The 26,029-nt window shown below is 46.2% G+C and overlaps 1 protein-coding gene and 1 long non-coding RNA gene across 8 annotated transcripts in view; both read left to right on the plus strand.

Moving 5' to 3' along the window:
- Positions 1 to 10,990, plus strand: part of LOC310892367 — a 33,938-nt gene extending 22,948 nt beyond the window's left edge. For both annotated transcript variants that reach the window (XR_014578066.1, XR_014578067.1), the window contains one exon: positions 6,827 to 10,990. This is a non-coding gene — a long non-coding RNA (uncharacterized lncRNA). The remainder of the gene's footprint in view (positions 1 to 6,826) is intronic.
- A 2,678-nt stretch (positions 10,991 to 13,668) lies between these two features.
- Positions 13,669 to 26,029, plus strand: part of ARHGEF7 (Rho guanine nucleotide exchange factor 7) — a 121,294-nt gene continuing 108,933 nt past the window's right edge. Inside the window, exons 1-2 of one of the 6 annotated variants that reach the window (XM_083826195.1) lie at positions 13,669 to 14,006; positions 25,929 to 26,015. In XM_083826195.1, the coding sequence (XP_083682321.1) occupies positions 13,671 to 14,006; positions 25,929 to 26,015 (423 nt within the window). In that variant the 5' untranslated portion in view covers positions 13,669 to 13,670. Of the gene's footprint in view, positions 14,007 to 25,646; positions 25,829 to 25,928; positions 26,016 to 26,029 lie in introns of those variants that run through there. The other 5 variants (XM_083826198.1, XM_083826197.1, XM_083826200.1 and 2 more) reach the window with 5 other exon arrangements.

A 26,029-nucleotide genomic window follows, 5' to 3' on the forward strand; every position in this document is an offset into this window, starting at 1 on the left:
GTCCTGGAAATTCATAAGCAATCACTGCAGTTTTTTCTGTCTTTCTGGTCGTCGGTGACCAAAGAGAAATTCTGTTTTATGTCTGCATTTTAAGGCCAGAAGCATGAGCGATTATTTAGTTTGACATTCTCCATTCACAGGTCTCGTCTGAAGTCATATTCATGGAGGCTCCGTTTGATAACTGGCTGCTGTCTCATCTGCTTGCTCAGTACTGAGTAATAAAATGCCTTGAGCTTATTCCTATGCAGTTTTTCTAATGTCAAGGTAATTAATATGAATTTTCTTTAGCAAATACCGTCTAAAACTGCTTGATTATTGATCTTTCTCTTAGAGCTGTAACTCTAGTTCAGATTGTATTTTAGACTGTAATTTAGAATCGGTGGTATCTTTCTATTCCTGTGTTCGATATATAAAAGCTTCTGTATGAAATCATCACGCTTGAAGGGGCATCAAGGTTCACGTAGTGCATCTTCCTGTTCCCAGGCAGGAACATGCAGAGATACATCGCTTCTGACAGATACTTGTCTCATGTTTTCTTAAAGGTTGCAGACAATGCTAAGATTACAACACCTCCCCAGAAAAACTGTAAAGACGTTTCCCAGTGTTGGATCTGAATTTGCCTTGCCACAGTTTAAACCTGTTCCTTCTCATTTCATGCACCACAGACACGGAAAACACATTATTTCCATCTGTTCTGCAACAGCCTTTCTATGTGCTTGAAGATTTGCTCCATCTTTTCTCATAGGTCATACGTTTTGTGTCTTGTTCCTTCCTCGCATTCTCACTTTCCCCTTGCTGTTATCAGTAGCTTCATTAGCACATGTGCCTGTTGTTATTCTTAATGTTATTTTATTTTTGCCTCAAGTACTTGGAGTTAGAATCTTCACAGGGAACAACTCCTGGATAGTGAATCATCAAAACTTGTTTTTATAATTTAGCTGGATTATTCTATTCATACTGGTAAAGACACAGGATTTCTAAAGCCAATACATCAAGAATTTTTGCCAAGTCATTGGAATTTAAATAATTTATTTAAATGCTGATTTCAGTATTTATATAAATACTGATTTCAGTTTTCAGCTCCCCAGTGTAAAAGTGCTCTCCACCTGGAAAGCGGGTAGGTATCAGTTTTGTTTGCCTCTGGTTTCTGGATGTCACAGTGGATGATTTTTGTGCAGGTGTCATTCCTTCCAGTGAAGGAATCTATATCATCTATCTATATCTGTATCTGTATCTGTATCTGTATCTGTATCTGTATCTATATCTATATCTATATCTATATCTATATCTATATCTATATCTATATCTATATCTATATCATCTATATCTATATCTATATCTAATCTACATCTATATCTACCTATTTATATATACATAATAGATATAGATATCTCATCTCTGTATCTTGTCTTCCGGAAAGATTTAGCTTTGAATTAGCTAGAAGACTGGCGCTACAGGCTGCCGGAGGGTTTGCCTGGCTTGCCTCTAGCAGGTAGCTCTTGTTGTGTGCTGGTACTCACTTCCATGCCCTGTTTTCAACAGCGAAACTTCAGTGCTCTCTGCCATGCAGACCTCAACCATTTCCTCTCACCTCATTGCAGAGCAGAATCCTGGTAACTGAGGTCAGAAGGGACCCCTGGATGTCTCTAGTCCAGCCTCCTGCTCAAAGCAAGGCTACCTGCAGTTAGATCAGCTCATGCCGGGCTTTCTCTAGTCAAGTTTTGAATAACTACAGGGATGGAGTTTCCACACCCTGGAAGCTGCTTCTTCTGGGCAACCTGTCCCCATTGCTCTCCCTGTGGCTTTTCATTTCCCACATCCACTCAGAAGTTCCTTGCAGCGACTTGAGTCTTCACCGCATGTCTCCGAGGAGTATCTGGTCCCATCTCCTCTGCAGCTCCCCATTAGGTAAGTTAGGCAGCAAACATGCCTCCTCAGCCTGCTCTTTTCCAGGCTGAACTAACCCAGCTTTCTCAGCCTCTCCTTTTATCTCACGGGCTCCAGCCCCTCAGCCATCCTCATCCTGTGCTGGACTGGCTCTAGATGGCCGAGAAGTCACTCGTTCTGCAGGGCCCAGGACAGGATGCAGCGCTCTAGAAGCGGCCTCACAAATGGGAAGCATCCCTTCCTTTGCCCTGCTGGCTGCGCTCTAGCACTGAGCACACGAGGCAGCAGGGCTTCAACGTGGCTGAGCTAAAGTTTCTGTGCTGAGCTAAAGTTCCTGTACTGACCTGAAGTTTCAGTACTGACCTAAAAGTTTTATACTTTTTTCCCCTTTTGCTTCAGGCTGTTCCAACGAGTTTTCTTCAGAAGTAGTATTTTTGCCTAGTCACCATGCAGGCAGCTTTATCTAGAGCTTTATCCCTCTCTGTAGTCCTTTGCACTCCTTTGTGCTACCAGCACCATATGCTTCCCGTGTCTTTAAACAAATGGGAACTAATGGCTGTGCTGGAAATTGATCTGTGTACAGGCTTGCGTTGTATAAAGCCTGTTTAAAGGAATAACTCTCTGCAGATCTCATTTTCTTCTATGTGTCAACATTGTGTCAACATTATTAACTGAATATTCAGATCGTTTGCAGCATTCCTCCCATCACTGTATTAATACCTCTTGCAGAAGTGAAAAGCGGAGGCTTCGTTGTACTGTGGTTGGCAAACTCTTCTACGCTTTATTTTGGGAGCTCAACTGGCTGCTACAGAGGGGCAGTTTCCGCTCCGTCTGAGCACATCATGTGCTGGTTAAATACCTCAATCATGAACATATGTTACAGGAAATGCAGTCGTAGCACATAGCTTTTTTTTTTTTTTTTTTTTTGTTATTCTTAGAGTTATGACTAAAGGGCAGTGTCAAAGTTCATGGTCTAAAAAGTGAAGAGTTCTTGACAGTCATCCTTTTTTTTTTTTCTTTTTAGGTTCTTTAACTTGAAACACTACTCTTCTTGGCTTTAAATGGTAACTTAAAGCTGTAATTTACAGTAAACAATTAAATACCTTTGTTGAAGCTAAATTAGCTTATGAGAGACAGATTCTAGTGTTTACAAAGCTAATAAAAGAATATTATTTGACTATAAAAAGTTAAATTCTTTCAAAGTTTCTTTGTGTATTTTCTTCTGAGTTATTATTTCCACCATTTGGAAGAGGAAGCTAAATTATATCCAGCTTTGTAGTCCAGCAGGCTTGACATGTCATCAGTACATTTTTCCCTTTTTATTAGTTTATTTTGCTGTAAATTATGAATACGTATATTTCAGATAGAACTATACAGTTTAATACATACAGCTCTAAAGCATACTTTAAAATAAAGCAAATAATCTGCCTTGTACTTTGCAAATTAAAACATACAAACAGAGTATTAAATAAAAGGGCCTGGGGTCCAAACTTTTATCTTATTGTATGGAATAGTAGCTCTTCCTCAAACAGTCCTGCTGTGTCTTTTTGAGGATTAAAAGCCCTTTCCATGCAAATAAGACTATCCAACTTTGTCACACAATACATAATTATGTTTAATTACTGCTATAGAAGATCTGCTGTTATAGTTGTTTAGGCAAAGATCCCATGGTATTTAATAGGGACTGAATAAAAATCGTGGCGTCAATATGTAGTTACTATGAAGCCAAACGTGCTATGGACTGGTTCTGTGTATTGGTTAAATAAACTTATATGGTGTAGGACTATTTGATCCATAATTCTCACTGGCTGGAGGCTTCTAAGGCTTAAACTTTTGAAGAAACTGGGATACTAGCAGAAAGAGCATAGATAAAGATCTCAAGTAATTGCAGAACTCATTGCTTTATTATTTTCATTTATATTTTATGTATGCAGAAAAATTAGCTCTGGTCCAAACGCAGTGTTGCATCTGTAGAATGAATAGTTCATTGCAGCTTCTGTATAAAAAACAACCTTTATTTAGATCAATATTAAAAATCCTGAGAGATTCAGAAAAATTTTACCTGGACATGAGTTATTTCTTCATGAATTAAAATCAAGAGGAGAGAATGATGAAGGAAAATCCCTATAAAGTTCCCCCTGGAGTTTTCTCTGCAGTCTTTTAATTTGGGAAAAATGAAGCTTGTATTCAACAGGATGGGGGAAGGAGTCTGGAAAACATATGGTCTTCTTGTGTAAGTGCTTCTCTGGTTGTTTTGCACTCCCTCCGTACCCAGCTGAGTCTCCGGATCCATTCTCCATAGGGCAGGAAAGTGCAATGGTGTCTGGTGGGGTATGATGCATCTTCTGTAGCAAAAGTGAAGCGTCCTTTTCCGATGGGTGCAAAGTGCAGGCTCTGAGGGGAGCTCCCCTGCTGGAGCTGGTGAACGGTCCAATTCCACTTTTAAGGGGATAGCAACAGTGGGCAGTGTCTCTGAGTTTTCATTTGTCATTTCAGAGAGTTATTAATGACCTTCCTTTCTTCCTATGGAGACAGGCTGAGAGAGCTGGGGACGTTCAGCCTGGAGAGGAGAAGGCTCTGGGGAGACCCCACTGTGACCTTTCAATACTTAAAGGGGTCTTATAAAAAAGATGGAGAAGGACTCTACTCGGGTAAATGATGATAGGACAAGAGGGAATGGCCTTGAGCTAAAAGAGGGTAGATTTAGACTAGACATTAGGAGGAAATTCTTCACTGTAAGGGTAGCGAGGCCCTGAAACAGGTTGCCAAGAGAAGTTGTGGATGCTTGTGGTGCAGGGAAAGTTAACTCCATCCCAGGCAGATCCAGTACAATGCCCCATCCCTGGAGGTGTTCAAGGCCAGCCTGGATGGGGCCTTGGCCAACCTGGTCTGGTGGGTGGCATCCATGGCAGGGGGGTTGGAATTAGATGATCTTTAAGGTCCCTTCCAACCCAAACCATTCTATGATTCTATGACAGGAAACAGTGATGTTTGCCTTTTTCTCTTGAAATATTTTACGTATGTGTGGAAGATGTTCAAAAGACTTATTTTTAAGTTGGTTTGAGCAAAGGGAGTGCAGTCATACAGGCATGACAGTGGCTGATTGCATTTATCTCCTAGCTGGTCTGGAAAATAAGCCAAGCTTAAAGCTGAACTGCTGAACAGCTCTAATGTCAAGAGCAAAAAGTTGGAATTGGTGCAGAGGAGCCCACTTGTGAACAATCTGCTTTCTGGTGGCTAAGCCTCATTTGTTTTGTATTGGTGGAGTTGTCTGAGCTTGAAATCTCAGGTGGAGCAGTCCTGGTGAAACTCTGTCCCCTGTGTGTGTAGTCATGCTAGACAGATTTCGATGGTCAACTCCACAGCTTGGGAAGTTACACTAAAGAAACTAAGAGTGCTAGCTTTTAAATATTACTCATCTATGAGTTTGATGGAAGGGATTATTCTTGTCAGTAGAAGTTGCAAACAGAAGTTCCCACAGATTAATCTGATGTGCTGCAATGTCTTTTGAAAAAGAGATAATATGCAATTTCATACTTTATGATTGAAGCATTACTTTCCCTTTCTTTTACACTGAAATCTAGGAGAACAAAAAGAGCCAGACACTGAGTGTTTTTTGAATATTTTGTCAGTCCTTTCTCATGTAAAACTCTCAAGTTACGTTCTGAGAGTTTGCTTGAGAATGGACTTCAGTGTTTGCCTTCTCTATCACCTAATTAAACAGGCCTGTTTTTGAGAAGTATTTTATCGGTAGGCACAAACAAATATGCTGGAGTGTAATGATGTTACAATAGTCATTACTGGTCCAGACAGTCTTATGAGTTTGGATAGAAGAAAATGACGTGAAAGCAACATGGATTTGAACCACAAGGATTCCACAAGGATTCCAATACTCAATTTCAACCTTTTTTTTTTTTAACCCCCCCCCCCCCCCCTTTTTTTTTGGAGGCTTTGCCTCATTTCCTACTATATATTTGCAAGGTTAAATAGTTAGATCAAGTTATTTTGGTGGTGTTATTTCTGCACAGTGGCATTAAGCCATGACATTCAATCCACAGCAGTAGAGCCAAATAACATTTGAGAACCTCTGTGTGCATTATTTATGTCAGACATCAAAGTGGGAGGCTCACATTTAGGTCTGACCCCACCCTTGTTATTAAGTTTAAAGGCGATGGCAGTGCTGTTATGAGTTACACATCAGCGATAAACTGGTTACAAAACATATCTGAATATGGAAACACCTCAGATTGTCTCGGTGTGATTAGATGGTGAATGTAATTTACATGTTGAAGAGTGGAGAAGTTCTTCCTTGTACTAACAAGCATACATAAAACAATGTCTCTAGCAGGTTTCCTTCCCTTAATGTCCTTTGCTTCTTAAGTTATTGTTTTATACACTTCCTAGTCCCAAATTAGTGCAGGTAGTACTGATTTAGCGCTATTTAGTATTGATGTAGTGATTGCTCATGTTTTTTTTTCTGACCGACATACATAATGAGAAGCTTTTCATTTCTGAACTGAACAGTTATGGACTTGTTTTGCTATTGAACTGAATATGCAAATAATTATGAGGAAAATAGGCAGCGCTCCCAGAAAAGCCTCTGGTTTCCAAGTCTCGTCCAATTAGTAAAGAAGGAAGCTTTCTTACACAGCTTTTATCACGGCCCGTTTCACTGATCAGATAGTGATTATGAGCAGAGATGAGACTGAATACTCTTCAGATCGGAAAGCAATTATAGAGTCAATCCATTATAGCAATTACCGATTAATGTAATATAGCCATCGCATGTAGTCATCGCAGGTAATATGCTGAAAATAAACAGAGATCTCCAGTGCTCTGGAAGTGCCCTAGAAAATCCAAGGTAAACACTGAAAAGCTTATTTTGCTTAATTTAAAAGCAGATTTTATCTTACCTTTGCGATGTGTTTCCCTTTTGCAGCTATATCTGATAAGGAGCTGGAATATGCCTGCTGGAAACTAGATGAGTGATGCGGAAGCAATGACTGCAGAGCTGTCTTTCAAAATACGCTTTACATAAATGTCGAAACTCTCCATTGGGAGCTTAGGAAACATCAGCACCGGAAAAGGAGACAAAAATTTCAGGCAATCTTCAGCCCAGGGTTCTTACAAGGTTTTATTATCCAGTTCCTGTGCTTAAAAGCAAGAATATCCCATTACTTTGTCGGAAGCGGGAGGCTTTATACGAGGCCACTGAGTGATGGAGGCCTGACTCATTCCTTGCAAGGGTCATTTTCATGTGGGGCAATAGCTTCACCTGAAATACGCCAGGAGAAATTAAGTGAAGGCAGACCTAACAGATGGTTAATCGCTAAGAGATGACATTACCTAAGCTTGAGAACTCTAGGAAATCCAGCTTGATGGTGACTCTTATTTCTCCTCTCCGAGCAGCTGTGATGTGACTCTGTGTATACACCTTGGCTTTTATAAATTTATAGATCTTCAGGATTCAAGGCCTCTGGAAGATCTTATTTACGAAGATGCTTGTCATGTGATTACTAGTTAATCAGGACACACTTTGTAGGTTTATTTGGCTAAAGTTAAAAGCACTAAAAATGCTAATTGCTGCAAACAGGGCTATAAAAGGCAAGGAACAATATCCAATTTCTTTAACATTGGGAGCTCAAAGAGAAAAAGGCAAAGGGCTGAGCTGAATAACCATCTCCATAATCCATCTCCATCAGGTGACTGCAGTATTCACCTGCATGAAAGAGAGCAGCCAGAGGTGCGTGGAGCTTGTGAGGAGAAGCAGAAGGGCAGGGGGCAGCTCCCTCAGGCGGCCCTCTGCCCACCTCCTGGTCCTGGTAGCAGCACCACTGCAAGCCCTTTAGTCTGGGTAGGTAAAGGTTTGGTAAGCTAGGTGGGTCTTCAGCGAGACTTTTGCTGGAACAGTTCATTTTGTGCTTGGCTTCTTTGAAAAGGAGCACTTGGAGAATGTGTTACTGCTGGCTCAGAGGGGCAGAACCAAGTCTGAAGTGAACCAGCGGTGATACAAAGGTCTGCAACCTAAATGGATGTAATATAAATATAAGATCATGAGGGCTGAAAGGGTGCAGGTGCTAACTGTAAGGCAAATGGTGACATTCGTTATCTGCAACATTTATTGACTGTAACATATATTGGCAGATCATTAAACGGCTTCTTTCACCTTGACACTTCAATACCAACTGCATGCGAAATGTACGTAGTCAACAAATCGTACTGTAGGACTAAAAATAAAAACTCCATAACCTCACGTGGTCTGCTGCAAAAATAGTCCAGGGAGCACTTAAAAGCTTGATCGAGCTGATAGCCGCTCTCGCTGAGCCTTGCTGCGTGCCACACGCGGGCTGTGGCCAGGAGCCAAAGGGAGCAGGCTCCCAAAGCCCTCCCTGCCCGTACCAGCAGTGCAACCCCTGCACCCAAAAAACAGAAGGAGGGAGCAGGCAGGCGGTGACACTTGCTGTGCCATGTGGAGACGGTGATTTCCCATGTAAATAAGGAGTAATCCAGTTTTCTGGTTGTATCAGATGTACTGGGATCAACGTGTGGAAATGTTATCACACGCGTGCTGACCGGAGAGTTGCTCATTTTGTTGCTGCTGACCAACGCAGTGACCCAGAACCTCTAGCATCTCGCTGTTCTCCTCCCCCCTCCTGTCCTATGTGCTGCCTTTCCACCCTCCTGTACTTCAGAAACTTCTGGAAAAATGCCTGCCTACTGCCCGGGCCTTTGGAGTCAAGGAGGGGACAGGCTATTGGCACCACTAGCAGGACCCTACTTCGCTCTGGTAGGGACTGCATTTTTAAAAGCAAACTGGCAGAGATCTGTGGCAAACTTTCATGGGGCTGGAAAATATTTACGGAAAAGAACACTACAAAATACGTGCAAGGGTCACCATGCGTGGCTTCCAACCCAGTGGCCCTGTACCTCAGAGAAGAGGATTTTCTTCCATTAACCTAGTTTACCAAGTGAATTTTCCATGCAGCGCTGAACGAGTGTCATTAGCATTCACTCGGAGTGAAGGAATGGCTTTGACTGTGGTTCTGCTTATTTGACTCCTCACACTAAACGGTATCCATCATGATGAATGCTTGGCCCACTTTGATTCTGGTAGGCAAAGCACAAATTCTGCTGGGTGATTTCTGCTGAGGAGCAGAGCCTGGGCAAAGCCCAGTCCCTGCTACTGCAGTCGAGTCGTATAATCACTTTAGTCCTCTCGTTGCACTTCTTTCTAAAAATGGCTGGGTGACTCGCCCCACTACTTCTTATTAGCACTGAAGTATTTTATGGCTAGAAGAATCGAGCCTTTTTCTGATTTCCAGCATAAATTTATTCAGGACCTCTTTGTATATTCATTTGTTTTTGTGCTAGCATTGTCCTTAAGCTTAAATAGCCCTGGTCTATCTGTGATATTTACTCACTGATGTATTTATAGACAGCAATCCTATCCCCTTTCTCAGGCTTTGTTTTGCCAGGCTAAACAAGCCAGGCTCTCAGAAGATCACTGTCACTCTTCTAATGACTCTGTTCCAGTGTGATTTAATTTTTCCTGAATGTGGTTGTCCAAGTCTCTGTGCTGTACTCCAAATGAGGTTTTACCGATGAGTCTGCAAAACTCTTACCCTTACTCTGCCCAAAACTCTCCGTCAGGTATATCCTACAATCCTCTTTTTCTGGACGGTCATGTCAGTGCTCTGTAGTAAGAGTTCAGAGCAAAAGTTTTAGGGCTCACTGTTTAAAAACGTCACAGATTCATCAACTTCAAGGCAGCCGTGACAACTGCTACCAGCTGGGGATCTGCATCTGATATTTCAGCCTGCAGGACACAGCTTTCTCTGTGACTGGCCTGAAACTGCAGAGGCACTGCCAAATTCCCTTCCCCCAACACCTTCCCCAGGGGAACCACTGATTTGCTTCCGCCCAGCCTGTGTTGTTAAAAAAGCACTTACTCCATCTCATGCTAACAAAACGCAGGGCAAATTTTGGTAAATACTGTCCATTCAGAATGCACACATTAAAAAAAAAAATCAAAACCTTGACTCCTTTTTTGGTTTAAATTCAAGCCCTTTTCAATCATTTCTAGCCATTTTGATTTCTAGACATTCAATCCCCGTCCTTCATTTCTTCCTCAGTCCTCATTACGTGTGAATAAAATACTTCCAAAATGGCAATTAAAATAGATTTCTTTCCACAGAGAGAGCTCTTGTGTGACTGCACCGCTGACTATTGTCCTTCTTCATTTCGTCCTTTCTCAGGTCTATCCTTCATCTTCTATCATGCGTGATTTAGACTAAGCCCTCAGTTGCGAGGACCGTCATTTTATATTCATCTCTGCCTGAAGTGGAGATACTTATTATTGGTTCCTGAAAGAATAAGGAATATAACAGATCAATGCCATTATCCTGAATTGCACTTAGAGGACAAAGGTAGTGTAGCTGTTGAATTGATGGTCTCAGGAGCACGGAAGCAGAGCTACATTTGGGGCTATCACAGGCTTGCCAGAGGACTCTGCGGGTATTTCCATCTAAAGATCACAGCCAGGATAAAAGCTACAAAAGCACCAATGACCGTGATAAAGCTTATAACACAGAGAGTTGTCTTAATTGCCCTGTAAAATGAAACAGACCTTAAAAAAAAACTTCAGACTGTTAAGACCAAGACCGCTCAGGCTCTGCGCTCAGCACAGTGTGTACCATGAAACCCACTGGGGATGCCCAGTCTGCCTGGCCACCTGTCCTGGAGCTGAGCACCATGGTCCCGAGCATCAGGGTGCCTGTGTCCCGTTGCCAAACACGCGCTCCAAGAGTCCCCTATCTGTGCTTCTGCACCAGCACTGTAACTGCACTCCCTATGGTACTCATTCGTTTATGCTTGGTTGACAAGCTCTCGGCACCAGAAATTTTGCATCTGCCTATATAAATACTTTGGCACCTCAAAGATAATTAAAGATATTGGGTACAAAGTTATCCAAATATAACCGTGTCTCTGTTGTTGGTCTATTTTTTTCCCCACTCATATCTTCTATCCATTTTTCTCTTCAAGTTTATTTTATTTTATTGATCCATTTGTATTTATTTCCTTCCTCTCTCTCTGTCTTCCTTGTACTCACTAGAAAACAAGGCACAGCTTAGTCCAGAGGAAAGCATACTCTCTTGCTGCCCTCCTCACTAAGATTAATGCTTTTGGAGAAGAGAAGCCGAGGCTGACCGAGCCTATGCTTGCTGCAGGTTCCTGTCCTGCCTTAGCTACTAAAGGCATCTCTCTGAGAGGAGACAGGCAGACAGCTCTCCAAGTGCCTGCCCTCGCTTTGTCAGAAGCAGCAGCCTCCTATTCGCAAGGGGAGCACAGAAAACGTGACCACGTGGCTTCATCCATGTAGAGGGGTCCTCTACTCTGTATTTCTCCGTCTTCACCTGTGCTGGTACTGTGAGGCTGGCGGGTCTGCCTTCTGAGGTCTCCAACTCCATCTCTGGCATACAGATGCATGTGTGACAGCGGGTAACTGCGAGAGCCCTAGCTCCCCTGCCAGCTGGAGGTACTTCAGGGCACTTTTGAAAGGTAGGTTCAACCAGACGTGGAAACATACCTCTGAGTTTAAAACAAGTGTTACTTTGTTGGGGTGAGGCTTTTACTTTAAGGGTTGGAAAACTCCATAGGGCAAATCTACAGAGACAGTTACCTACTGCACAGGAATCCCAGGACAGTGATTGATCCAGTAAGACCCCTACATAGCTAATTACAGTCTGTCAAGGTGATTTCTATCCAAGCTGGACTGATATTTAATTAGTCTCCTCCCCATTGAAATGCTGACCTTGGTTTGGCACAGGGAAAGCAGAGAATTGTGTATCTGGCCAGAGCACCTCATTGCTGCTCCAGGAGCTGACAGACGAGGTATTAATAGCTGGAAATGAAAAATGGAAAATGGGAGTCCAAAATGGAGCAGGAGCTTTCTCTACCTGCTATTTCCTTCCTCTCCTTTTCTCCCTTCCCTGAAAACTGTTGCTCACAGGCTGAAGGATGGAATAAAACATGCAGGAGTACGATTGCCTTTTCATCACTTTCAGCTTGGGGTAAATACTCAGGACAACTCAGCCTATACTGCAGAATACAGGAGGTATCTCCAGCATCAACTTTTCATCAAATTGAAAATTGGCAATTTATTCCTGCTGTTTTGTCTTTCAATCACTAGCTAATCCATGGCAGAAATTTACCTTCTACCTTGTGACTGCCTGGTTTCTTTAGTAACTTTCTGTAAGACAAAAGCTTGCGGAAGTCCAAAGAAATTATCAACTGTTGAATCTTTATTTGCTGAAAACGATGTGCTGCTAGATCTACAAGATCTCTGCCAAATCTGGCTAACGTATGTCTTCATCTCTTTCAAAGAGGGGTCCAGATCTTCATATTAAACTAAACTAAACTAGAACTAAAACTAAAAATATAAAAATCTCTTTGTGTAAAGAGAGTTTCCTGAAAGTTTCCTGAACCTACTACATATATGCTCTGTATCTATTCTTTATGAGTCAATACCAAAATGACTGTTTCATCTTTGTGTATATTTAAAAATGTTTTATAGAAAAAGGTAGTTAAAGTCATGCCTTTTGATGTCTTCAGAAAGGTTTTAGGTTGCTTAAATATTACCATGTGGGGTTCCCAAATACAGGGCATCATCAGCTTATGAATGGTTTAGAAGCAAAAGTGGGACCGAAGTCAGGACGTAAAATAATCTGAACAGCTTTGATGGTGAAACAAAAAAGAGAAAGGAGAGAAAACTGGTCATAATGACATGCCTCATCCTTCGTGTTACTTCAAAACCTTCCCCCCCGCTATAGCTTGCGCTCATGGGATGAGGTGGATGCAGAATATCAGTCAGTCCTAGCAGCTTTTGGTACAAACAGGACCGAGACTGGCAGGAGGAAAGCACAGAACAGGCAAGCAGTGTGGAAGGACGGATCACGGTAAGCACCTTGCAGGGGGAAGCCTGAAAGGAAAAGAAGCTGGGAAGAGACTGGCATGTTCCTCAATCTTTTGGGCACCTCCACCCAGATTTGGAAAGATTTGGAGGCCGCTCCCCTGCCTTGGGGAACTCTTGGACGTGGTTAAGCCATCCGTGCTGCTCTCTGAGCACAAGAAGTAGGTGGGCTTGTCTTCTCCGTAGCTATCTGGTAGGCAGCTGTTGCTCCAACGAGGCATCAAAAAGGCAAAGCGGGAAAACAAAAGTCTCAGATGGTTGATGCCGAGAAATGTTGGAAGAGATATTGCACCTCAGGTGTCAGAGTTTAAGAAAATCCGCCTGTATTATGGATTAGGGTTGGCTTATCTCATCCTGGGTCCAAAGGCACCACTGCCCTTTGGCAGAAGATTTGATTACAGTTGGGGGATCATGGAGCCATTTGGGCTGGAAGGGATCTTAACGATGACCCAGTTCCAACCCCTCTGGGCAGGGGTGCCGCCCTCCAGAGCAGGTTGCTCAAGGCCCCATCCAACCTGGCCTCGAACACCTCCAGGGATGGGGCACCCACAGCCCCTCCGGGCAGCCTGCGCCAGCGCCTCACCGCCCTGAGAGCGAGGAATTCCTCCCAGCGCCCGACCCAAACCCGCCCTCTTTCACCCGAAAACCTCCCCGGGAGGCGGCCGGGCTCTCCCCCCGGCCCTTGCGCGCCCGCGGAGGCGGCTCGGTGAGGGGCGGCCGCTGGGGGGCAGCCTCCGCCCGGCCCTGGCGGAGCCTCCGCGGGCGCGCAAGCCCGTGATGTCAGGGGGCGGGCAGGAGGCGGCTCTGCGGTTGCATGTGTGTGTGTGTGTGTGTGTGTGTGCGAGCGTGTGTGACACGGGGTGGCGGTGTGACGGCGGGGCGTCGTCATCTGCATTCACATGGGGGAGGCGGGGGCCTCCGCTTGAAGCCCCCCCCCCCTAAAAATCATCCCCCCCCCATCATCATCATCATCATCTCCGCGGCCATGACTTCGGCCGAGCAGACCGTTACGTGGCTGATCGCCCTGGGCGTGCTGGAGTCGCCCAAGAAGACGGTGGCCGACCCCGAGGCTTTCCTGCAGTCCTCCCTGAAGGACGGCGTGGTGCTCTGCCGCCTCCTCGAGCGCCTGCTGCCGGGCTCCATCGAGAAAGTAAGCGGCTCCTCGGCATGGCGGGGACGGGGAACGGGCTGGAGGAGGGGGGGGCTGCACCGGCTTTGTGCGGCCGGGGGCGGCGGCGAGGCGCGGGGGGGCACGGCGGCGGCCTCCGCCGCCGCCGTGCCCCCCGCGCCTCGCCGCCGCCCACGGGGGACCCGAAGGTTGGGTGCTGAGTTTCCCCGTGGGGACGCCGAAGAACCCCCCCCAAAACCCCCCAACCCTCCCCGCCCACCCCCCGCTTTCCCAATGATAATAGCAACCCCCAATTAAATTCCACGGCGTCTCTCCAAAATAACGCCGCGCGACGCGGGCTGGTTTAAGGCGTTTTGTTTTGTTTTTTTTTTTTTTTTTTTTTTCTTTTCGGTGGGCTGGCGCACCTGGGAGGCCCGGTGGGGAAAGTTTCCCCGCGGGGATGAGCGAAGGTCACGCGCCGTGCTGGTGGCCAAGTGCGGGGTGGAGGGGGGTGTCAACTTTTTTGGCTTTCGTGGCTTCTTCAAGTCGCCCGCCGAGCCACGAAGTTTGGGAGCCACCACTCCGAGTTTGGTAGGGCGCCGAGCTCGGCTTGCCACGCATGGGAGTTGTCGCTGCTTTGCGCTGCGCCATGACACAGAGGTCCGGGACTGGAGTCCCTTGGGCTCAGTGGGGTCATTCCTGTCCCCGTGAGCAAACTGGGGACATAGAAACCACCCAGGACCACCACCAACACGACTGGAGCCGTGAGAGCTCCTGCACGAGCAGCATGAGGCCCACCGCGGGTGACGGGCAGAGCTGCCCGGGATGGCCGCCACCACCTTTCCCCTCCAGTTGCCACGTGCGTGTTGGAGCTGAAAACGCTGCGCGCCCGCTCCAAGGCTTTAGGTGCTGAGCTGCGGGGCAGGGAGAGGCTTTGGGGAAAGGCCTTCCTCTTCTGGAGGTGTCGGCCAGCATGGTAGGACGGTGACCTGAGCTTGTCATGAGGAACAGGCTCTACGGCAAGCTTGAAAATAAACACGAGCGTGACAGAAATAAGTGCTGGAAGAGTGTTTCTCAACTTCACGTGCTTTTCTCTGTACGGTGTAGCTAGGAGTGGCTCTGCTGATGTGAACGAGAGGCTCTCTCTTGTTTCCACCTCAGAGCAGCCAACACCTCAGATGTTGGGGTCCCTTCCCGACCCCAAGTCCAGGGGAGGCTTTGCAGAGGGGCAGAGCTGCCTGCAGCCTACCCCATGCCCAGCGCAGCGCACCGGGAGCTGTCCGTGGGGTGTTGGGATCTGTCCTGTGCACGTGGGTGTGGACCTGGTGGTGTGGGGACAGGAGGTCTGGCAGCAGGTGGTGGTGGGTGGGCTGGGACCGCTGGGAGAGGCGAGGAAGAAGAGCTGCTGTGGGAGGAAGGCTGCTGCTTCTCTGCCAGGCAGGGCATGGGGTGGGCAACTGCCCGAGGTCCCATGCTGGTCTGAGGTCCCTTTCTCCTCTGGCTTCAGTTTAGTCTGGGGGGAAATCACTTTTTCTGCCCCTTTTTCTTCTTTTTTGAAGGGTTCTCTATTTCTTTGCTTATTTGTTTGGTGAGGGGGTCCCAACTTTTTTTTTGTGGGTCTTTCACACTGCACTTTCTAACTCACAGATGCATCTGAAGGACTCATGAACTCATTTTCCAGTCCAACTTTGTGAATATTTTCTCTGTAGCTTCAGAGTGTATACCACGCAGGCTGGCAGCAAGAAAGTGGTATAAGTCTGAAGGAGGTATAACTCTGAGATATTTCCATAATACTTTTTCTCTTTTTTTTTTCTTCTGCGTTGCTAATAAAACATAAAATTTGCATCCTTCCCTGAATTCGGTTATTTTTTTTCCATGCCTTTTTTGCTACTGCTGTTATTTATGCATTATTTTTATCCTGCGAGCATTTTATATATGAGCCCTTTTATTCCCTATTTGTCGCGAAAGCTGACACTTCAAATTGGGCTTTTTTTCAGGTTTAAACAATACACAGTTTGGCCCACAGATGTAGGCTGATTCAGCTCTCAAACTCATTTAAGATCGGAACTTTCTATAAATACCTGACATCAGCAGGCACTTTGAAGACTGACAGAGCTCGCTTTCCTGTAAATACAAAGTAGCAACTAAAACCAAAAAGAACCTTAAAAAAATATACAAATTAAAAATAAGCAGGAATGTTTATCAGTTTCTTGAAGGTGTTTTCTAGAAAATGCTTTAAATACATTTCTTTCCTTCTAAAACTGTTTAGAAAGAGGACTCGATATGTGTAGGAATGTAATAACACATTTTTTGGCATTTTGTGCTTTTAAAGCCTCTGGGTACCCTGCGAGTAATTAGTAGAAGAATTTTAATAAATAAAGGTTGTTTGACCATAAAAGGAATAAAGCACTTGAAGGTCAAAGAACAGATTTTTCTTCAGTCGATAAAAACAAATTGGTGGGTTTGAAGGCTGGATAGTGTGTTCTTCCTTTAGATTGCTTTGTATTTGTGCGCCGTCTTTGCACAGAATAACTTCTTGTCAGGAAGTTTTGGCTACGTTTGCTTACGTGACAGTCATCTGTCTTGAACAACAGCAGAAGACAGATATTAAATTGATCTGATTCCAGGAACTGTGAATGAAAACACGTTGGAAAGTGATGTTAGTATGAATTGTGTCTCTCACTTTTGGGCTGCTGTTGGACATCCCTGTGCTTCCTTTGCGTTTCGAGGGAGGACGTGCCGAGGTAAAACAGAACAGCTGGGCTGGGCGGTGTGATGGTACTGCCGAGCAACCTTCGCCTGGGGAATAGGAAAAGGGAAAGGAACAAAAGGGAGAGCAGTTACCGAACCCAGCACCCTCTGCCCAAATCCAGCGGTGTCTCAGCTCTTGTAAGTTCTTGAGGAGTCGCACTAAAATCATCGTTTGAATGAAGCCAAGGTTTCGAGTTACAGCTTCTCGCCCCCGTGCTGTAAAACTGAGTGGCTTGGAGGGTCGGGGAGAGGATCGCTGTGGAGGTATCGCAGCGCGATACTGCTCGCTGCGTAGATGCTTTTCATTGCAGAGATCATTCTCCAAACAAATCCCTCCATTGCAGACCCATTTGACCCACTTTTGACATTGTAAATAGAGATTAAAACTGGAGCGGTAATTTTCCTTGTCATATTAGACTTCGCGCTCCATTAAGTTTCGTTTGTACTTTCATTTTTTCGGCCGGTTGTTCGACCGATAAGCGTTTCTTTGAGGACAGCTCCATTCGCCTGAAGAAGAAAACAGGGAAGACGCCTCAGGGGAAGGAGTCCCGGCTCTCGGCGTCAGCCCGGCCTCGACCACTGCGTCCAGGGGCTGATATCTGTGGCATGTGGGGAGCCTGGCCTGGGGAAAGCAAGGAACATGCTTTCTCGCTGGAGGAGGCTCAGCGTGCGGTTGGAACATGAGTTGGTCCTCCGCATGGAGGACTGGGCTCCGGTGTTGGTGTTTGGTTATTTGTTGGCACCATGACAGGATTGGTGGGAGGTTTGACTTAGCGGTTGAGGTCTTTGGCGAAAAAAGGCATTCTGGGTTTTAATTGAGGAAGAAAAGGCTCCTAAGGCAAAAGGATCGCTCTACGTGAGTCCCCAAAAGGAGGGCCCAGGCTGCCATGTGTGGTGGCCATCTTGTCAGCCTTAGGACAGGTGCAAGCACCAAGTGAAGGCAGGCCTCACTCGTCTCTGGTTTCACATGGATGTCTCGGGGCCGAGTACTTCTGTCGTGGTGACGAGGACTGACCTGACCATGGTGTTTCAGGCATTGCAAAGAAAGGGAAGGTGCTTGGGAGCCAGCGTTAATAACGAGCAGTGCTTTTGCAGCCAGGTGCCTTTGCGGAGAGCACGGGCCAAAAGCCTGTCCTCGCTGAAATCCGCAGGGAAGGTGCTGCCGCAGCAGGCCAGCCTAGGACTAGACCAGGCAGACATGAAGCTAAATCTGCATTTCAGTGTGCATATGCTCTCTCCCCCGGGCAACAGTCCTCACGTAGAGCCTCCCGAGGAGATTATTTGTGCTTCTGGCAAGAATAATCCCCGCCGGGCAGCTGTGCCTCCGGGCAGGCTGCAGTGCGGCTGGTGTGCGTGCGGAGGGTGCTGCTGCAGGGTGGAGGAGCCGCGAGGGCGAGCCCAGCTCCTGGGGAAGGTTAGCCCAGGTGAGAGCATTAAAACGCCTTTTTTTCTAAATAGGGCTCATTCTTGTAAGCGCTACTGTGAGCTTCCTCGTGGGATCATTTGGTCGTGTTACAGAGTTGTCATTGACCACGCTGTCAGTCACCACGTTACTCCTGTTGCCTTGCGACTGCAGGAGTACAAGAGAGTCACTGATGGAGAGCGCTGCTGCTTTTTGCATTTATTCACTGGCTTTGTAATTGTGGTGGCTGTGATGTTGTCCAGAGAAACACAGTATTCTGAGGAAGCAGAGGACCTGTGTCTGTATTTAGTGTCCCCTTCTCCTTCAAAAATCAGACCCTGTTAATGCCGAAGGGTCTAGACAGAGTTAAATAAGGGAATGCCAGACCCAGAGAAGAGGGGGAAATTTGTGAAATTATTTGTGAGGAACTCATTTTTTTGAGAAAAATACGGAGAGTGTAGTTTTGCCAGCCTCACTCTCTCTAACATCCTTTCCACAGTCCCTAGAAGATGTGTTCTTTCTAGGTCTGTGTGTAATATGGACAACAGAAGAGGCGATACCTTAGCCCTCGGGTACCCAGACCATCCTCCGAGCACCACATCTCTGTGGGGAAAGGGAGGAGCTTTGGGGTGCCACCAGTGCTCTCCCTCTGGTTAATACAGCGTGCTAGGGGGCAGAGCGCACAGCATCGTTCAGGTGATGATGCCTACGATTGTAAAGCTTTGGAAAAACTGCAAGTCTGGCCTTAAATTTAAGTTTATAAATTATATATGTATGTATATATGTATTTAAAATCTGCCTTTGAACCACTGAGGGAAATTGAATATACATCTTTCTTAAATAGCAATTTTCATTTGTTGCTGCCCAATGTTTGTGATGTGACCAGATGGAACCTTACCAAGTTTCAGGCATGACAGGGCTTGCAAAAATACCGTGAGCTGGCAGCATGGAAGGGACATCAGTCTTGCGCTCTGCCTGGACTTTGCCTTGGCTGGCTGAGCCTTACTGCCCGGTATTTAGCCATTGTGGCAGTCTGTGCTCTCCCTCATCGTGCCATGTGGAGCAAAGTGATGCTCTCCCCACATCACTTCCTATAATCCAGCTGCAGCCATCACCCACCACTGGTGCAGGTGATGAACTGAGAAATTCCCCTGGCTCTGTTCCTCCCTGCAGACCTTGTGGGCAGAGTCCCCTCTTGGCCCACAAAACACTGTTTAGGTCTAGGAGCATTCAGGTCTAGGAGCATTTGGGTTTCCATTTTCCTGCTCTACAGCAAGCACCATAGGAAAATGCTGGCAGCTTGCCCGGGGTAGGGTCTCCGCTGTAGGGTTTTTGTAGGCCCGTGGAGTATTTTCACACACGCAGAGGGGAAAAAAGCCATAAAGTCCTACGCCCCCAGCTGATGCAGCTGTGCTGACAGAGCAGTGCTTTAGTTGGCTCCGTCGATGTCACTGGGGGAAGTGGTACGGTTAGACTGGCAGAGGAATTCCCTCTCTGGCATATGTTACATCCACACGGAGGAGCGATGCCAGCACCGCTAGCAGCAGAGCTCTTCCAGTGTAAACAAACCCTGAGTGATTGGACTCCTGCAGCCCGAGCTCACGCTGCATCCGAACAGCGGCACTGCCTGCTGCACCGGGGGCACTGCCGGGTGCCGTGAGAGGGGGTGCAAGACCCCTGCTTGCCGGCCTCCTTGCACGGGGGAATGCTGCAAACAGAGCTCCCAAATTATCCCTTCAGCTGGGTTCTCATCAGCTGCTTCCCTAACGCTGGTGGCAGCTGGAGCAGCACGTCATCGTGCTTTGCCCACTCCAGCGTCAGGGAATGCTCTGCGTCCTGCGTCGCTCCTGGAGCCCAGCAGCCCCAGGCTGGTAAAGTCACAGGGGGCTACGACAGCTGCCTGCTAGATGGCGTCGCCTTTTTCTTTAAATAGACAGGAAAATAAGAAAAAAAAGGGGGGTGGGGGGCAGGCTAGGAATTTTTGGAAATGGTGGAAATATTACTTGTGCAGTTGTAGCTAGACCTCATGTGTGCCTGTGTGTGATGCTTTATGCATTTATGCATTCTCACATGCACGTGTGTCAAGCAGACTCAGCCTGATCTAGTTCACAGGGTGGGCCTGCAGGTGGATTGTAATTGCAGTTGCAAAGGCAACTTGCAGTCTTGTGTTTGCTAAGTTTTACATGCTTGGCATTCTCACCGCTGTCTTACTGGGTTTTGTTTGTTTGTTTGCCTTTTTTGTGTGTGTGAAATATAAAAATATAATGGAAACTTCTGAAAACGAAACTGTAGCATCTGGAACACCGTGACGCCCTTAACTTACTGTGTTTGTATCTTAGGGAGTGATCAAATACCTGTCTCATGGGAGTCTGTTTATAGATTTTGATGGGAATTTGATCAGGTTCCAAGGAAGGTAACAAAAATCCAGTGCTTCCACTGCAAAGAATATACTGTTTTCCTGAGCATTGTTTAATGCAGGTGGAAATCTGAAAGGATGATCTCAAACAGCTGTATCAGTCTCACAGTATCATTTCCGCAAGGCAGTTTAAAGAGAAAAGTGGCTCTAGGTGTTGTGTAAGACTCAGAGAACCAGTTTATCAAGGCTGCCACAGAAGCGGTTGGCATTTTAAGAGGACTGTAAATTTCCTTCCCAAACTTGCCAGCGTTAGCTGAACTGGGTGTTTTGAGGGCTGTTTCAAATAAAGGGGCATTTCTGAACATGTGCAGAAGAAGAACTTGGAGCTAAAGAAGTCTTCAGTCCACCGAAGCGCTCCTGTTCCAGCTGCCCTAACCGGGTGGAAATCGAGGGATCAGGGAGCCGTGGCTGGTGAGTTGGTATGGCCCATTGGGCAGTAAAGGAAGGGTGGTAGGCTCCTGATGAGTGGGATAAGGTTGCAGGGCAGAAAAGTAGGGTTAAACACGGGATTGGAATTGCTGGTTTGAAAGGTGGCTTGATTCTTGGTTTACTTCCATCTGGGTATCCTTCTCAGCATACAAGAAATTTAGGTTGTATTTTAAGGCACCTACCTCTCGGGTGTGTGCAGAGCCCTGGTAAGTTTTTTGAGTGAGCGCTGCAAATTTAGAAATTTGGTCACTGGAGTTTGTGGCCTGTGAGAGTCTGTTATTGGATCCGGCTCTTACTGTCTACACTGTGTCTGCTGCTGGGTTTTCAGAGCATGGGTTTCCTCCTGCCAGAATGCAGGTTTGTAGCACGCAGTAGCTGCTATGCTGCTCATTATTGAAAAGTTTGTGGGCAGCAGGTTTTATAGGTTTGGAAAAATCAGTACTAAAGAGCCACAGTACAGCAGAAACAAACTCATTGTGAGGTCTGGTGCTCCATCAAGATGCCTAAAGCCCAGAATGTGTCTTTCTAAGAATCTTGCTCCGTGTTTTCAGTTTAACTGTAGAATCCTGCTAGTGCCACCTCACTTCACCAGCAAGACCTGCAGTCTGTGAAGTGGCTGGGCTCGAGTGCGGGATGCTTCTCAGTCACAGGCGTGAGCGATGCGACCCTAAAAGTGCAGCTGCACCTTCTGCTGGGACTGCTTGGCTGTCCTCGGTGTCCACTTGTCAGTGTCTTAGGCAGATACAGTGCAAACAAGACCCCAGGCAGAATGAACAGGAAAAATGATTGGCACGTTGTGACAGAGGACAGTACCCTCGTCCATAACACGTTCCCTTATGACTTCATTCTTCTGTAATGCTTTTTAAAGTGCAGGACTGCCTCTTTACAGGATCTTTTCCCTAGCGTGCCTGCTTGGAGGCCGAGTCTTTGAACTTTGGACTCAGGAAGCCACGCTCCTGGCACAGAACATTTTGAAGTGTCTGCTGGACGCACCTGCTAGTTGGCAGGTACCTCTTCTGTTCGCTGGTAGTTCTGCTTTCTTGTAACTGAGACGGTATTCCTTCGTACTGAACCGTGTTGTACATATTGTGTGTCATGCTACATAAATGATTGAATGACAGCAAGCTTCCTACATAGAAGTTTAAAAAAAATCAGTCTCGTCCTACTGCCTTCACTCCAGTTTGTTTGAAAGACCTCTCTCACTTTGGCCCATTTTGCTCATCAGATGAATGCAAATGAACAGCTGATTTTCCATACATATAAGCAGAAGACATCAGCAGCTATTAATTTATAGAGTTCAGTCTTTGCAATCGAAGGGATATCTTTTTGTGTTTTAAACTCATTTATTGCTATATATTCCTCACTTATTTTCTTGGCATACTTCCATTGTCCAAAAGGTAGCCTTTTTCTTTCTTCCTAAGACAGCCCCTGTCATACCTTTTCTCAATAATTCTTGTCTCTGCTTTGCCCTTCTTTATGCATTTGTTGTTGTTGATTAAAATCATAGAGTTAAACTGAATCAAAACAGAGGTAATTTTAGCTGGGCACCATCCAGAGAAGATGGAGAACAATGTAGTCCACTTCTTGACAGCTGCGGTGCCTCGCATGCATGTCCTCGTTGAACTATCCATAATTTCTAGAACTATTCCCCGAGAGATTAGGTCTTAATCAGAACCTGTCCCTGAACCACGAAGCAGTGGTTTAGGCTGTTGATGCCGCTCTGTGCATTACCTTCGCTCATCGCGCTGAATTCCTCTGTGGAGCCCCCGGTCCCTAATTAAGAATCTGTCAGGTCCCTCTGGAAGTCCTGTCTTTCCTAATTACAGTTATTCTTTTTTATTTGTATTACTGTAGCACGTAGAGGTTCCAGTTGGACACTGAGGCTTCTTTGTGCTGCGGGTGGTATAGGCTTGTAATAAGATGACAGCCCCTGCTAATGAACTGACAGCGTTGGGCTGTGACAGCAAGAGGAGGAAGCAAATACCGGGCGAGGAAAGTGTGTAACCTCTTCTTGTCATTGGCTTTATGTACATGCAATCTTCTTTCTGTTAAGCTAAGTAATGTTGTAGTATGACCCTCTTTGGTTTTGGTTTGTTTATTTATCCTGGCTTTCTGAACGTGTTTGCTTTCTTTTGGGCAGACTAATCCTTGCCTGCCTGTGCTCTGCTTGCGTTTATGCTGCGTTACAATGTGAATAGTCTGTGGGCTATAAATGCTACCTGTGTAGCTGCCTATAAGGGGATCAAATGTCTGCTACCACAGGTGTAATTTTAACACTGACTTGGCCCACACAATTGTACTGGGAGATTTGGTCAGAGGTTCTGAGTGTGCTGCTCAGGTCATCGTGCTTCTTAGTAGAAGATTGCTGGAGTCATATTGAGGTTTCCCAGTTAAATAATCTAATGGATTTGCTTCTTTTTATGGGATCATTAACACTTCACATTTCCAGCAGGATACAAGTGCTGTGATATTTTTAGATTCTTTACCCATATGCTTCTGTCTCCCATTGGATAAAAATGCCACTGTACCCATAGAGCTAAGAAAATGTAGCCTGCTTGTGTCATCCCCCTGTACTGCTCAAGTCCATTACCCTCCCTTGTTTTGACAGAGAAAAAAAAACAACACAATTTTAAAAGATTTATCGTATCTTATTCTATTCTTTTTGAGGGAAGATGATTTTAAACTGGAAACATGCATTTGAGTTCTGGTAGGACTGAGATTTCATGGACATATCTGGCATGTTTGGCCTTTGTTTTTTTTTTTTTTTCTTATTGTTTCTTTAATAGGAAGGTTTTGCCCTCTAAATCAGGTGTCCTTGCTAATCCCTTTTTTGACCTATTCCCTGGTACTGTGAAATCTTCTATGCGGTATGTGCAGTCTCTTCTGAGGTAGTAGTTCACATATCTGGGTTTCTTGCAGTTACTGAATTTGGTGCTTAACTTATTAAGGACTTTGGGAATAAGGAGTGTTAAGTTGACACACCTGACTGTATTATGAAGCAAGAAGTTGTTTCTTTTAAGAGAAATCTAGATTTACAGTGATTTCATGATAGAGATTATTCTTGCTTGGAGATTATGGGTAATTTTAAGCTTAAGAATGAAGAGGCCTTGATGAAGTAGAAGCAACCAAGAAATAGCGGGTGCTAAAAAAGGGATGAGGCAATATGACCTATAAAGGGAGATCAAAACCAGATATTTTGCAACTAGTGTAAGAAAAAAGTTACTGATTACAACTATATAATTACTGCGTATCCCATGTTAGACAGCAATATGAGGCAGGAGCATGCCAGAAGCGTAAGCCAGGAGTTACTAACAGAATTCTCCAGAAACATTTCTAACAGTGGGTGTTGGGATCATTAGCTAAGCATGAGATTTCTTAAGAAAATTAAGAAGTAAATTAATTGGAGCAAACAATAAACGCAAAACTGGCAAAAACAATGCAAGGGGGATGAAGCTCATGATATTTCCAAGGGGGTCCTGTTTCTTTGTGTCCTTTCCAAACTTATTGTGATTCCCATTTAGGCTGTCATACTCACGTGGGACTTCTTTGGCACTCCCTTAACGCTTTTTATGTACTAAAAGGGTTATTCTTAACCCACAGCAGTTTATCATAGTACCAAACAATTGGAGGAGCTCGGTGTGTGTGCGTGCTTGCTTGAGAAAAGGAAACTTCTTCAGTTGATATTGATAGCAATTCCTTGTATTATGGAGGAGTGGCATTCATTTAAAATTAATCTGAATTTTGTGTTTAGAAAGTGAGAGCGACTGGTGTTGTAAGTGTCTTTGTTCCAGGTTCAGCCTGTCATGCTGTTGTGTTTGTCAATGCTTGTGGTACCACGGGGTCAGAAATATCTGTGATGCTCTATTAGTTCTGCAGGAAGGCCCTACCTTGGTTCTGGCTTGATGCAATGTTTGGAGACAGCCTTGCGCTAAGTTTCAGGTGCTCTGGAGATGATGGATTACGTGTGAGTTTACATAGCCTTGACAACGTGTTCATGCAACAAAAATTCCTTTGCAGTGTACTCTGTAGGCAAGGGACGTGATGGCTTGTGGTGCCACCTCTGCTTCCAATGACTTCCAGTATGCTTTTGCTCTTGGCTTTGCTGCTCAAACAGAGCTACGTGTCCAGGGCTGTAGGTCTGTTTACCTCATGGTTTGAGCAATGTTTTCTTTGGTAAAGTACTTCGTAAAAAATCAATGATTTTTTTTTTTGGTGAAATGATGCTTATGTGCACATGGTAAGTTAAAACGATGGCTGCTTTTCCTTGGGCAGCTCTCCATTTGAGTTTCAGGACAGAGGCTGGACAGTGTGCAGTGGCTCCAGCAGGTACCTTGCAGAAGACAACTCCTTGTTGAGTTCCCTTAGGGCTCTCCTCTTCGTGAAGCGCCTTCTCCGGGCTAGGACGAGGCATTTTCTGTGCCTATTGAGCAAAGCCGGTTGAAGCCGGGCGCTGGAGCCGGCGGGTTATGAACTGCGGGCAGCGATGCTGCTCCCTCTGAGCCCTCCAGGCTTTCTGACAGACTCCAGCCGTGCCAGACCCGATGCGGGGGGGGGGGGCGCCCGCATTTTGAGGGGAGGCTGCGGGTGGGGCCGGGGCCCTCTCGCCCGAGGCGGCTGCGGGCGGGGGGTGGGTCTTTAATCCCTGATTTTACAGAGCAGCCAGCCTCCGCGCCCTTCCCTTCCCAGCCCCGTGTGGGGGCGGTCCCGGGCCGTCCCTCCCCTCCCCGCCCACCGCGGGCCGGGGCCGCGCTCCTGCGCTGCGTCCCTCGGGCCCCGCACGCCATTTCCTGCGCTCCCTGTTTACTTCCCGGGTCGGCCCCTGCCCAGGCACCCGTCGGCGCCGCCGCCGCCGCCCGCGGAGGGGAGGTGAGGGGCGAGGGGGGAGCGGGGCGGCGTGGGGAGGGGAGGGGAGGGGAGGGAAGGGGTGGGGGACCCCGCGCTGAGCCGGCCGCCTCTTGCCTTGCAGGTGTTCCCGGAGCCGCGCACGGAGGCCGAGTGCCTGAGCAACATCCGCGAGTTCCTGCGGGGCTGCGGCGCCTCCCTCCGCCTGGAGGTGAGTCCGGCTCG

Source organism: Anser anser, assembly GCF_964211835.1.
Source record: "Anser anser genome assembly, chromosome: 1".
Lineage (NCBI taxonomy): Eukaryota > Metazoa > Chordata > Aves > Anseriformes > Anatidae > Anser > Anser anser.